This window comes from Poecilia mexicana, unplaced genomic scaffold, assembly GCF_051168715.1.
Source record: "Poecilia mexicana isolate PSO_F unplaced genomic scaffold, ASM5116871v1 scaffold_16, whole genome shotgun sequence".
In the NCBI taxonomy this organism is placed as follows: Eukaryota; Metazoa; Chordata; class Actinopteri; order Cyprinodontiformes; family Poeciliidae; genus Poecilia; species Poecilia mexicana.
The window spans coordinates 17976059-17990599 of record NW_028263385.1 but is presented as its reverse complement, the minus strand read 5'-3'; the positions used below and the strand labels follow the sequence as shown (position 1 = coordinate 17990599).

Here is a 14541-nt window from a genome sequence, read left to right as displayed (position 1 = left end):
ATAAATAATCAGATAAAAGAACTGTCTTCAGCACACACTCAAACATTGGTCTGATTTTTTTTTTTTTAACAATGTGTACTGTATAGTAACATATGCGCACATATATGACAAGATATCTTTAGAAAAGAAAGGCCACCTGCACCTCTTCTTCCTAACACAAGTCAGTTCTGAATTTATAATGAACTCAGCTGCTGCACAGAGAAGCAGCTAATCTATGGCCTAACCCTGACTCTTACTCCAACCTAACCATTACCAGAACATACCTAATACTGAACCTAACCTAAAAGCCCCAAAACAATACTTCTTCTAATGGGAATCAAGCTTTGAGCCACACAGTACATATGTTAGGAAAATAGTCCTTACAGTGCATCACATACAAGGAGACTCACAGTAGCAGAAGCAGCTGCAAGGAACGGCCTCAAACTAACACAGACAGATTAAAGGAGCGGCCTGTCAGCACAGCTGGCATTTGCTCAGCAGAGAGCCATGTTTCCTGTCTTACTGGTGGCCTTCTCAGACAGGAGTGAGTCCAGTGGGAGTCCAGAGGACCTCCTGCCCGGCACACACCTGACAAGTGGGGGTGTGTGTGTGCTGAAACTCTGCTGAGACCTTATTAAACATGTCATCCTGCTAAGCACTGCAGCGGCCACCAGATGACAAGCTTCCCACACTCGAGACCCGTACAGTGACATCAGGCTATGACTGCTTGACATATTATCCTGCTATTGGGACGTTTTCATGGTACGAATGAGCAAACTCCGTCGTGCTTCTGTCAAAATTAATTTATAAAGCTACAAGGCACAGTTAAAACACGTTTCCGAGAGAGAGATAAATGTACAAACTGTGACAACACTGCCACCCGCAGGCCCAACATTATTACACGTGTTTCTACCATGCACACAGCATATCATCATAATGCAACAAAATGTTATGGACAATTTTACAAAAGCATTCATGCCCCCAAATAAACTTTTTCCACACATTTTTGTCACTTTCGGCCACAAAGTTAAGTAATCTAGTTGACACATAGCAGTAAAATAATTTGTTTCATAAATAGGAATCTGAAAAGTGAGCTTTGCACATGAACAAGTTGATACTTTTACCCATTTTTCTTCCCAAAACAGCTAAGTAAAGTCAAGTTGGATGGAGAGTGTTTACGGACATTGTTTTTCAAATTCTGCAGCAGATTCTCAATTATTTTTTAGGTTAGTACTTTGACAGGGCCATTTTGCCACATGAACATGCTGTGGGTATACGGTATGCTTAGGGTTGTTGTCCTGCTAGTCTCAAGCCTCTAACAGTTTTTCATCCAGTATTGCTGTGAATTTAGTGCCATTCATCTCTCCATTCAACTCTGACCATGTTTCACGATGGGGATGTTGTGTTTGTTGTTATATCCAGTGTTTGTTTGTTCTTTTTTTTTCCCACCATGCATTTTGTTTTGTATGTGGTTTTATGACCTCATCCTGCTGTGAACAATAATCTAGGGGTATCAGAGGAAACGTGGCTGAATACAAGCGCACACTTCTCTCACCTCACATTTCTATTTGCAAAAAATGTTAAGAATCAGTGTGAGTTTTTGTTGGTCTGCATCATAACAATGGTTACGTCTGATGTCATACTTTAAGACTCTGTAAAAAAAAAAAAAAAAAGTTGTAGTGGTGTGAATACTTTTTCAAGCACATAAATGGAGGCTGAAATTAAAATAACTACTGATTTTGTGAAACCAGCTTTTCAATTAGGACAATGTAAATTACACAAAAGTGAAAATGGTTGCAGGGAAAGGAAACAAGTTGCTTTCCGTAAGGTCATTACACATCCAGAAAGACGGACATGAATCAAGTAAACAGACTCGAGCTTTCACTTTCATTCAGTCGTTTCCAGTTTTCATACAGAACCATTCGAGCAGCTGAGCATCTCCTCTGGGCAGGTTCCCCTCCGATCAAGGATGGCTGCACTCCTCGACTTGTTTAATGTCAACTCCTTTGTCTTGTGCCTTGGATCTCTGCTCTCTGAGCTGCAAAAACACAACAAACAGCAACGTTTATCACAGGTTACTCAGGTGCCGTGCCCTAGCTTGTTTGGCATCTGTTGTTGCCAAACAAGTTTGTGCTGATGTGTCGCTGGTTCTTGTAAGAGCAGTGTTTCCGTCTGGACTTTCCTGACGAGGCAGCGGAAAATTCAATGTTACGTTACCTATCTGAGTCAGAGTCACAGGACACGCCGAGGTCCCTCTGCAGGTCCTCTTCTGAGTGAAATCTCCTCAGGCCGCAGTTCTGCACAGCCTGGGCCACGGTGAAGCTGGTCTTTCCGGCAACGCAGGCCTCCATTTTGGAAATGCTCAGCTGGGACTGAAGGAAAAGGTGCAGGCAGCTGTCGGATAACACCAGATTGCTCTGGAGGATTCTGAGAAATGAGGGAAATAAACAAATAAGGATCTGCCGTGTGTGGCGTAGCGTGCCGCCTGGGGATGTGAAAACGTCCTGTGGTCTGGAGGCTGGTGAAAACCAGTGCGCACCAGTTGGGTTGAGCGAAGCGATGTCTCCAAGTTATGAATGCACTGCTGTGTGAGGTCGTTCTTACTTTTCCAAAAACTTCTCGAGTCCTTTCATCCGATCCGCAACCTGCTGGGCGTTGTTCAGACTGAAGAAGGGGTTTTTGGGTGGAAGCTCTGGTAGCTTTAAGCTACAAAAACACGCAGGAGAAAGGAGAACCATTTAGGACGTCAAGTTTAATAGAAACCTTTGTCTTCCTGAGATTTATCAAATGACATATTTGCTCACAGTAGGAGAGAATTTTCCTGGAGTTTCTGTCTGAGCCACACAAACTCACTGAATCTCCTCCTCACTCTTGAAGTCTTCTTGTTGAAGAACACACTGTTGGTCTGAAAACAGGACACAGCAGCAGCACAGTTAGAGCAAGGAAACAACATGAGTGAAGCCATCTTCTCTCCGCTTGTACTTACGTGTAAACAAATCTCATAGTCCATGTAGGCATGCCAGAAGTCATTCTTTTGTATCCGCGGGTCTCGCACCCAGACACTGATAACCTGCTGCATGGAGACGGCAGGAGAGATCCTGAGCTGAACTGAGTGAACCGTGTTATGAAACAAAGAGGAAGGGTTTTATGAGTAGACAGAGGAAGTGTAATGACAAGCCCAACAAAAAAAGAGGAGGAGAGGAAATTCCCATGTATTCCAAGTCCTGTTTTGCCTTTTCTGTCTGCGCATTGGCCCTGGATCAAGTGTGTAGCTTTTTTTTTTTTCATCAAATCACATTTCAAAGAATATCGACCAGATTCCCAGTACTTTCAGTTTCTTCTCATAATCCGAAACACAGACAGAGCTCAAAGTCAGTAAGCTTATCCCTGACTTGATAGTGCCGTGCACAGCATTGTGCTTGTACCTTTATTTCCACTTTTACTGCCGAGGAGCAAAGGTTTCCAAATACAGTCACGAGACAAACAGAAGCCTTTCCCCGAACTGTCAAGTAAAATCTATAAAACAGTCCCGTATCTACAGCCTCTTTTGGGGATTTCCAAAAGCGGTCGTTTGACCTTTCCACATTTTGTCACGCAACAACCACAAAATTTAGTGTATTTTAATGGGATTTTATGTATCAGAATAACAATAAGAAGTGCTTTATTGTAGCAATAGAAACCTTGGCTGCACCATTCCAACACATAAATATGATTTTGATCCAAGTAAGAGGCAATTCAACCCTTAGTTTCAAACAGGTTTCCTTCCAGGTCAGCCCTCTGCTTTACTGACCAGCTCCATCTGCTGACATGCAGGATTCTGCTCCTCCTATGTTTCACTTTGTGGATGGTGTGCTCAGTCATGTGCTAGTACAAAGCATTGTACATGTAGGCCAAAAAGATCGATTTTGGTCTCACATCCTCTCGTTTGGGTCCCCAAAATAGCTCGAGAAAACCTGCATAGAGGCCCAGATTAGCAGAGTGTTTGAACGAAGGCTCCATCAACCGAGCAGTAAACCTGACGCTGTTGCGATTAAAGGCGTTTTAATAAGTGACAGAGTTATAAAAGGTTTTGTTTATTTGCAGACTTCACAGATTAAGGTCAACAGTTACAGCAGAAGGTGTGTTTAAGGTTCAGCTGGGTGTCCCATAACAGTCATGGGAGATATGTAAAGTCACATCAGTGCCATCAGAACAGTTATCTACTACAAACAGCCGAGTCATTCCAGCAGCGACTCAGTCTCTTAACTAAAGTGCTACATTTAGTAACAAGTGTTCACAGGGTAAATACTAGAAGGAATCAAACTCAACGTATTCAGAAACTTACTTCTACCAGGACGTCACTTTAGATGAAAGAACCAAATAAGTGTAGTTGTTAAATGCAGTAGTTTCTTCACTGCTGCCCCTTCTCCCACATGTTGCTGCACACTTCCGATCAGCTGGCAAAAAGAATGCTACCGCACCTAAACCTCGTAAAATTTTAACCAAATCAAGAGAACGTAGCCTGTAACACACAGGCTGCAGATCGCTGAATCGGAAAATATCCAACATTTGTTTTAGCATTTTAAAATAAACTTGAAAGAGTCACACAGACAAAATGACTTTTTTTGTTAATTCACACCACAAGTATTAAAAAAAAAAACAGAAAAAAAAACACCACCAAGGTTAGTCTTTATCTCTACACATGTGGAAATGTGCACTGACCTGCAGTTAGCTCACTCTGCTAACATTAAACTTCAAGGTACCTAATGCTTTAATACAGAAAAAAAAAAAAAAAAAAAACGGTATCTAAAAACAAAGCACAACCACAGTGACCGAGTCTGCTACATAATCACAGAAAAGGAATGCAGCAATAGTTTAGTCAAAATTAAAATAAAAATCAGCTGTTCTGAACTAAAGTTAGCTTTAGTCTCCATTCTGGTGTCCTCAGAGGTAAAGTAACCTCAGTGAGCACCGCAGAGCTGGCAGTGCTTTAAACCCTCATCCCCCGCTGAGAATCTCGCAGCTGCCAGTGTAGGAAGCTCCACCTGCAGCGGGACGTGATTTCATGCCGCGTGCCTTTAATGTCAGCTGATGGAGGACACTCGATGGAGGAGAAACTAATCTTTAGGTGGAAGTGCAGCTGCTTATCCACAGTCCTCGGCACACATTTTATTTTTATATATATATATATATATATATATATATATATATATATTTACTGCTCGCCCTCTCCACAGTGCCAGGTCAGCTTCTGCTCGTAGAAGTCAATGACCACCTGGGGACATCTGGCACTTGCTTCGCGAGCCGACATCAGGGCGACCTCGTCGGAGTTCTTCCTGTGAGGGCAAACGCAGGGCAGAGAAAATGCTTATACAGCCGTCTGCTTCAACAGCAATCCATGCAGTCAAGCTTTTTTTTGTTGTTGTTGTTGGCATTGGTGTTCTTATATATACATTTCTTTAAAGAAGGAGGTTGGTGTTTTAGACTTCTTTGAATATTTTGGTAATATTTTGTGAAGCAAAGACCCAATATATAAAATTACCATAAAAAAACAACAACAAAGCCTCAACAAAAAACAGTCTACTGGATTAAAGTAAGACATTTTCAACATGTTGTTGAGAAAGATTGTTTTCCTTTCTTTTCTTTTCTTTTTTAACTGCATTTCTCAACACAGAAAAGTGAATGATTTTTCAAAGTGCACATATTTACTGTACTTCTAAAATTAACTTTGCTATCAGTAAGGAACTTTGGACTGTACTAATAGTGAGCTTAGCTTGGTGACGCAAGTCAAGAACAAAAACCTCTTGAGCTAAGTCAGAGGTACTTTTTCTACTATGTATTAGCTTTATTATTAAGTGATTTGTTTAATTACTGAAATCTTAAAGAGGCCCACAAATATGCCCTTTAAAAGATCTCTGGTGACATCTGTAAATAGTTCTGCACAAACACTCCCTCCTCAGTTTGACTGCACTGGAAAGATGTGATGAACCTCTAAGAAATGAAGTGTCAAGCTGGTTGAAATGGAAATATTTGAAGGATTTTAGAGTCTGTCTTTACTGCTAATGGTGCTTTAACCACATTTTTTTAAAGAAATCTAAACCCTAATGTGGAAAACATTTGAATAGATGTTTGGACATGTGTTAGCATTTGAACTCCCCCCCCCCGTACCCCTGGCTGTTGAGTGTTTTAAAACTAATCCCAATCTTGCACATCGTTTTGTGGATTGGGTAAAGCAAAAATGTTTTCTGTCCTCATGGGCAGACGCGAGAAGAAATCTGTGAAAATCAGTAAATCTCTCCGACCCAAACAGTTGGTGTTAGAGTGCCATCAACTGGGTCACATTTGTCCAAATACACCTACCGTGATACACATTTGCATTTCACCTGCACTTAAAGTCCAAAGCTGGTCTTACTCACAGCCAGCAGGCTCACATAAATGCACTGAAGGAATAGATTCTGATGTTTACCATCAGGATTTCAACAATCAGCTCATACTGGCAGATGGACTGCAGGCAGAGTGACAAGAGCGAAAGAAGATGGACTTTCCAGCAATTTTTTTCTCAGTTTTACTTGCTTGTCGTATTTTTTGCTCATTAAATCTTACCATTTCGTCTAAGGCTGAACACTGCCGGCCTCAAAAAGGGGAACAAACATGAGGAAGTAATGATGACGTGTAACCGACTGTACAGTCACACATTATAGGAAGTCAACTGTGTGGAACAGTCGAGTAAAATAAAAACAACAAATCCCATCTGCTGTGGTCAGAAGTACTTTCCAAGGTTTTGAAGTGATTCCAGCTACAAGACACTAAAGCCTCTTTCACAGCCGATTAAGACCAGTATACTGCCTCCATTGACATTCACAATTCGCTGGATTGTGGCAAAAACCAAAAAAAAAAACGACATTGTGTATGATTGAAGTGTGACTCCACTGTGCCTTCAGTTCTAATAATTGTTTCCACCCCTTACTTTCTTAGCCATCCCACCACAGTGCCACAAGTATCACATCTGCAGTCCAAAGTATTTGATTTTACCTGAGCTAAAGCAGATTTAAATATCGTAGTGCTGAAAAACACATCATCATAAAAGTTGATTTGGATAATTATTGATTTGTTTTTTCTTTTAAATATCTGAAATACTGCCAAACTGAAGACATCACCTTTCCTGCTTTAACCAGAATTTCCTCTCGAGCTGCTGCATTCATTTCTCCCTTTCACTCCACACCGTTTTATAAAAATACTTGTAAGCAGTTGAGAGCAATGGTGGCGAAACCTGAATCTGCTGCAGAGCGAGTTACTCAACAAGTTGTTGCCAGATAAACAATGAGTGAGATAGCTGATGCCATCCACTTCGCCTAGCTGGGCTGTGAGAGGCTGAGCAGCTAAAGCCTTTCCTCTGCCAACATCCGCCAGATTACTGGCAGGTCCAGACTGGAGTTCACTGAAATGAACAGATGTATTTTCTATTGATCTCGTTTCTACTGCAAAATATATTGCCCAGCCATAAAATATAGTATTGCAGCAGCTTCTTGATGAATGGCGTTTTAGACCTCTGTTATTAACCCTATTACCGGCTATTTGCACACATTCCCCCTCCTTTGCTTCCCTCCACATTTTTACATGTAATGCCTGGTGCTCTTTGACAGCTTGACTAGCACATTTCACATTTCCATTGCAACCAAGAAAATAATAATAATAATAATAATAATAATAATAATAATAATAATAATAATAATAATAATAATAATAAATCATAATTTCCCTCATTGTCAGAATGTGGCTTCTTTGTGCTTGTAATTTTCCCACCAGCCTCAAAGTCTGTTCTGCACTATAAAATGTCAGAAAATAAAAACACTTTTGACATTGTAAAGAGGAAGCGGAGAAGTTACCATTTGACTAAGAACATGAGCTCTCCCTTTCGGTCTGTGGAGCCGATGATGCATTCAGGTTCGAGGTAAGTGCTGAGGTCAGTGGGGGCGTCGGATTCCTCATCATCTGGCTTTAGGACGCCGCTATTCTGCTCCTGAGGCGTCACATGGGACTACAGCGGGAATAACAAAGACAAAGATGTCTTTGTTAGAGAAAGCGATGAGTGATGAACCGGTCTGCCAATGAAATGGGTGAAATAAGTTTCCTTGTACACTCTGCCATTAAGCCCAGAAGACAAATTGATACATAGATTGTGAAATGGATGGATGGGTGACATTTGGACAATGGCATTTGGGACTGATCTTTCTATACTCGTATTTTCTCATTTCAAACTAGGATTTCTTTTATTATTAATTTTACATAAAATTGTGTAATTTTCCAGAATACTCATGTTATAAATCATATCTTTTTTGTTCTTGTACACAAGCCAGTTATAAAAAAAATCTGACCCACTTTCGTTTTCTGTCTGTTCCAAAACCAACCACCTTCACACGTGTTTTAGTTCTGCTGCAGCAGGAACAAAATCTGCCAGACTGGTCGGCTGATCAAATCCTTCTTCCTCAATTGTCTTCAAATTTAAACAGTGCTTAAAATATAAAATACTGAAGCAGTGCTGTTTTTTTTTTTTTTCCTTACTCACATTAAGGAACTTAACATGGAAAGGATGACTGCCACGCTTTTAACTCACGATTTCCGTCTCCTGCTTTGCCATTTCTTCTTTGGGAATGAACTCCTGCTCGCTTTGCTCCTCTTCAACCTCCCTGGATAGATGGGCGTCTCTCAGAAACTCCTCAATGAGCCCGGGACAGTCCAAGTTGTCCTCAGGCTCCCACGTGTTTTCTGCACTGTTGGTGACACGCAGGAGGAGGGAGTGTGTTTCACGATCATGTGAACAAACACAGACACTCACTGACAGGTTCTGCAGGGTCTCACTCACTCGGTGAAGCCTTTCCACTTCAGGAAGTACTCCACTCTGCCATTAAAGATTCTCCGCCGAATTATTTTCTCCACCACAAACTCTTGGACTTCTGTAGTCTCCTCAGTCTTCCTCTGTTTGGCAGTCTGCTTCTTTCTCATCCTGCACAATTTAGGAAATTATGTTTGTGTGTGTGTGTATATATATATATATATATATATATATATATATATATATATATATATATATATATATATATATATATATATATATATATATAAGTAGTTTCTTATCAACGCAACAGATCCTTCGATATTTGCATAAAAACATGGCAGAGATCAGTTATGCGGTGTCCTTCTGACAAAGATTATTTAAGCGCGCCGCCGCTCCACCTGCTGTTTCAGTACTCTTACTTCACTTCGACACACAACATGTCAGCGTCCACATATTCACGCCAATACTTTATGCATGAGTCTGTTTCTCAGACAGCACGCTGAATGAGTGAAGCAGCGACAGTGTGACGGAAGACACAACACAATGAGGAACACGAACGTACGCTCTCGGTGTTTACTTATTCTCTGCGGACTGTCTTCCGCGGTGCTGCTTGGCTTGCTTCTGCTTCTGCCTCTGCTTTGTGCGAGTCGCAGCGAACTGCACGCAAACAGCGCCGTCGACGCCGCTTCGCGCGCAAACGGGTCGGCTTGCTCTTTTTTATGCGCTCGACAACAACTTTTTCATGAATGAGTTACAATTAAAGATGGCCGTTGATGCTCAGAGGAAGTGGTTGCCAAGGGAAAAGGTCATGCCAGGGAAACCGGGAGGAGACGACGGGGACGCGCACACCGCCGACCAATCGGAGAGCAGTCCGCTTCTCCTGCTCGTGAGTCCCCGTCCGCCGGAGCGGAACTGCCCTGCCACCCAGGGGTGTCAGTTGGGTACCGCAAGGGGCAGTTTTCTGACCAATAGATCTCCACACGTACATACACATGCATACATAGACATAAATGTGTCTATGTACAATGTTATACATAAATACTTATTTTTGCTTGTTGTTGTTGTTTTTTTAAGATGGTCGTTCGCTGGAGAAAGGCACCAGCACCCCTCCCGACCCCACCAGGGACAAAGGTGTACAGAAAACGGATGAATGGATGGATGGATGGATGGATGGATTGATGGATGGATTGTCGCAGGTGTTTATTTGAAATTAAAGTGGGCTAAAATAAGACCAGGTAAAACAATGCACAAAATATCCAAATACAGTCAATAATGAATAAAAACTGAGGTAAAACAAAATACTGAAGTTATATTTAACAAAACATATGAAGTAAATGAAACAAGAATTAAATTAAGTTACACACAAACTGTGACTCATAATATTATATTACAATATTATATTATAGTATATAATTAATTAATAATGTGTACTCCTTCAATTTAATTTATATATGTATTTATTTAACACACACACACACACACACACACGCACACACACACACACACACACACACACACACACACACACACACACACACATATGTATAACCTCTGAATAATTTTACTTAATTTAATTTGTTTGTAAATATATATTGCTTACAGAAAATTTCTTAGTCAATACAATTAAATATTCCATAAACTTGAGATTTTGTCCGACCTTTTATTTTTATTGTTTTGTCATGCACTTATAAACTCATGTTTCTAAGTTCATATGGTTGTCTGTGAGGAGGTCTGCTCCCCTCACACTCCTGAGCGCTACTGCGGAGATCTCAAGAAAAGAAGTGTGGAGAAGGTTTGATTGGCAGCTCAAATTTAACCAATGAGAAACGCCAGCACTGCCAATTGGTCAAATAAGCCTCATTAGCATCCCACCATGACCAGTCCGATGTTGTACATTATTTTTGTAAACATCGCTAGGTGGCGCTGCCTAACTGGTTTGGAAATTGTGGTCCTTAACGTAAATGCTCTTTTTGCCTCCAATATGTCTGAATTTATGCATGAGATCCTGTCAGTCAAACAACTTTTCTTTGAAGGTGGCCTAACAAAGGAATGCTTTGGATTTGCCTCAGTTTCCAATACAATTTCATCCTGAAGGAAGAATTATTCAACAAGGAGAGAATTTGCTCTTGAAAGTTACTCAAGAATGCTGCAACATCACTAAAAGAATCTGTATGCTGTGTGTATGAGAGAAGTGTTCAGTTTCTCGACGAGAAAAACTTCTGGACCCTTGAGATGTGATTAAAAGTGCCTTTAAAATTTGTGGAAAAGTCTGAGACAATGCCAGTGTGAAAGATTAATGTGCAAGACACATGAAAAGCTGAGAAAGGAGCTCGTTATTTAAAGTTCTGGTAGAATAAGGAACAGAGCTCAAGTGAATGGGAAATATAGTGCGAAATATTCGCTGTTTAGTTGTGATTAACATCTGCATTAAGAAGAGTTGAGCATTGTTCCAGCATTTATTGTGCTAGACACATGCATCTTATTATCTCAGAGGAAATTTTTCTCATTGTCCCGAGAGGTCTGTGGTTTTAAAACTATGCTAAAAGATCTGGTGCATTCCTGACCTATTATCTCACAGCACAAACTGCATTGTTGATGTTTTGGCCATTTTTCGGGTGAAATATGAGCAAGAGTCATGTCAGACTCAGACAAAAAAATATATATATAGTAGCCAGAATAAGTCCCATTTTTATCTCACTTTCTCTGGCACTGAAGGTCCTCAAAAACTAAAAAAAACAAAAACAATAACAGTCCACAGTGCACAGTAAAAGTATCTACCAGGAAGCTTTAGAGCACCTCATGCTCTCTTCTGCTGATGGATGCTGGTTTCATTTTCCAGCAGGAAAATCAGCCATGGTGCCACTGTGCTTGATTGGTCAGCAAACTGTCCTGACCTGAACCCCATAGAAAGTCCACAAGATATTGTTGAGAGGAAGATGAGAGACCCCAGACCCAAAGCAACCTGGCCTTTCATTATCCCTGATTAATAAGTAGCTTGATTTATTAATAAAGCTACTGATTAATAAATGCCAAAAAAAGGAAATCAAGAAAAATACAAATGGACAGACTCAAAGAAATATTTTGTACTGAAACTTTTTGCCAGCAGAGTAAGATCAGTGTTTGTGCAGACTAAATGTCTAATAAATCAAGTTTGATTAAAATGTTGCATCTCAAGCCATGACATGATCTTTGTCACTTGAAAATAAGAAGGTTTATTAGACTAAAAAAAAGTCCCTCTTTGTTTTATTTATTTAAAATATTACCCCACATGTTGCTTTCATAGACTTGTAAATGGGTTCTTTTAGGAACTATCAGGACATGTGTTGGATATCGGCCATATGAACCACTGCTGCCCTTTTAACCCTCCCTTATCCACGTCTGAGAGCTTTTCAGACAGTTGCGATGGAAACCTAACAACTAATAGGCTTGAGCTGTTGCTGCAGGCGCAGGAATGACAGAGCAAAAAGGTTCTGTCCAGATTTATTGCGGTCCTACAGTACAGATCATTCAAAGATCTCTGTACCAAAGACAGAAACCTGTGTTGACCCAGCTTTGGGAGAAAAAGAAAAACATCCCTGTTTTCACACTAACTTTACATTAACCGATGCATTTTATTTCTATCTAGACGTCTGAAGCTGGAAGTGAAATAATTTTTTCTAACTAAATGAAAACAAAAAATAAATAAATAAAAATCCATTTATAATGAAGTGATTTGGGGACTTTTTGAGGAGCAGGCAGAGCCCATGATTGACCCTAACACTAAAAATAAAATACAGTGGCTGAAAAAAAGGGACAAATTCCAGCACACAGAGTGACAAGATATACAACTGGAGGACATCATTCCTTTAAATCTACAGCATTGCCTCCCAGAAAAAGCACATTCTTCTTGCGCTCTGTGAATGCCGCCCCTCTACGGGTCTTGAGAGCCGGCCTGACACAACTGAAAATAGTCCAGATGGTGGGATCACGCTGGGAGGGTCTGTTGATGGTCTGAGTAGAGGTCTCTGTTCTCTTGCCTCCCTGGATACTTTTTCACATGCAGGGCCCCTCGGTGTCCATCACAGCTCTGAATTTACAACCAGCTACCCTGAGAGGAATATCTGGCTGAAGAGGATTGAGCAATGAGATATTATGTTTAAGCTGGATTGATTCATCGCTGCTGATTATGAGAAAGGTCCCTTTATGCATAAACTGTAAGAAGTGGGTGAAATCATGTTTGTTGGCGTTGCTAACCATTTGGGGTTTAAAGTTGCTTGTATTACTAATAAATACTGATTTATTCACTGTAGTTCACTGTAGTCCTGTTGTATTTTTTAATAATGCTAATAATAAAGCATAGCTAGTACATGTTGGACTTCGTTTGAGCCACAGTTTGAGCCACAGATTAGTTCATCATAAGTCATTATGATGAATTAATGTCAGATCTGTTTCAAAACATTTTTACTCAACACTTTTTAGTGACACTGCCTCAGTATGAGGAGATGTGATGGATTACTCATTAGCTTGCCAATATTTACATGTTCCCTTGTTATTTTTGTCGCGATAAAATAGTCTTTATTTCTGTTTAGGTGGCATAATCAAAGACACTGTAATGAGAAACTCAACCTGTCAACTGCTAATGTCAAATGTTCATATAAATTACTGAGAAAACCTGAAATGTACTGAAAACACTTGTACAACTTTTTATAAGTTACGTTCTTGATCACATTTAATGCAAAAACGTTAAATATTTAAGGAGAAAAATTAGGGAGTATTTAAGCTTTCAAATCAAGTTACAAATTTCCCAATCTGACAAATGTCACTACTGGAACAGTAATGCCTCCAGAAGCAAAGCTGCCAAAAAACAAAGGGGGAAATTAAATCCCTAAATGTTACTACAAACAACCTCATGTGGATGGAGGCTGAACTGAGTCTGAACTTTTGCAAAACTGGCGTCTAAGTCAGAAAGTTTCATTACATCATGGTAATAACTTGTTAGGAAGGTTCGTGCTTGAAGCGTCTTAATTACAACAGTGAACATGTGGCATTATTGGATCTGAAGGTTTCAAAGTATGGAGAGTTAGGGGAGCTGTGCAAGTTCAGAATATAAATATTATATCATGAGTGTTGCGTTAGTAATACTACTGGGCTCAGCTTAACTACTGCAGAAAGTTTTTTTTTTTTTTTTTTCCCAGTGTAAACAAAACCGTTTCATTCTTGGCTGGGAGTTTCAAGCTGCTCACTGTGGAGCCCATTGCACGCAGTAACTTTCAGACTGGCAGGTCAGTGGTGACAAGTGACCCCTCCGTTACCCGCAGGGAGGAGTCTGTTCACTGAAACAGGAATATTGCCTTTGAATGTTTTCCCACTTGTTCTTTTCATTTTCTCTACACCTCTCTGAGCTGTTTGCTTCGCCTTCTTCCCTAATACGTCTATTTTCTGGGTAAAAGATCAAGCAGATATATCACAGAGGGAAAAGTTTTAATTCACACAAAGTCCTAATAACGACGTTAATTTAAGGCTCATTTGTTTTAAAAGTTGTGAAAACCTGTCTGGAAGAGTTCATGCAGAAACATTTGAAGGAGGACATCAAGTTGGCCTCAACAAATCTCTGTCTTTGTTTATTTTAAGGTAAACTCACTGCAGAACTAGAATTTTGATGGCGCCTATCTCACATGGTAGAGATAGGCGCTTTCTGAACTATTATCGCTCACAGCCTTCCGTTTGACTTTCTGTAAATGTTAGGGTTTTCAATTCTCAGCTGTCCG

The 14541-nt window shown here is 40.3% G+C and overlaps 2 protein-coding genes across 3 annotated transcripts; both read right to left on the bottom strand.

Moving 5' to 3' along the window:
• Window positions 1-767: 767 nt before the first annotated feature.
• snx10b (sorting nexin 10b) lies at window positions 768-3514 on the bottom strand. Its single transcript, XM_015004337.2, has 5 exons — window positions 2966-3514; window positions 2784-2884; window positions 2584-2685; window positions 2197-2406; window positions 768-2017 (listed from the first exon to the last, which is right to left on the bottom strand). Exons 1-5 carry the CDS (start codon window positions 3056-3058, stop codon window positions 1888-1890), a joined length of 636 nt encoding a protein of 211 aa, XP_014859823.1. The 5' UTR covers window positions 3059-3514; the 3' UTR covers window positions 768-1887.
• Window positions 3515-4036: 522 nt separating this feature from the next.
• Window positions 4037-9585, bottom strand: cbx3b (chromobox homolog 3b). Of its 2 annotated transcripts, none has more exons than XM_015004338.2 (5): window positions 9357-9585; window positions 8822-8962; window positions 8573-8729; window positions 7845-7996; window positions 4037-5294 (listed from the first exon to the last, which is right to left on the bottom strand). In XM_015004338.2, exons 2-5 carry the CDS (start codon window positions 8959-8961, stop codon window positions 5174-5176), a joined length of 570 nt encoding a protein of 189 aa, XP_014859824.1. In that variant the 5' UTR covers window position 8962; window positions 9357-9585; the 3' UTR covers window positions 4037-5173. The 2 variants fall into 2 exon arrangements, with proteins under 2 accessions (XP_014859824.1, XP_014859826.1); XM_015004340.2 differs by having other exon boundaries at window positions 9372-9585.
• Window positions 9586-14541: the final 4956 nt, after the last annotated feature.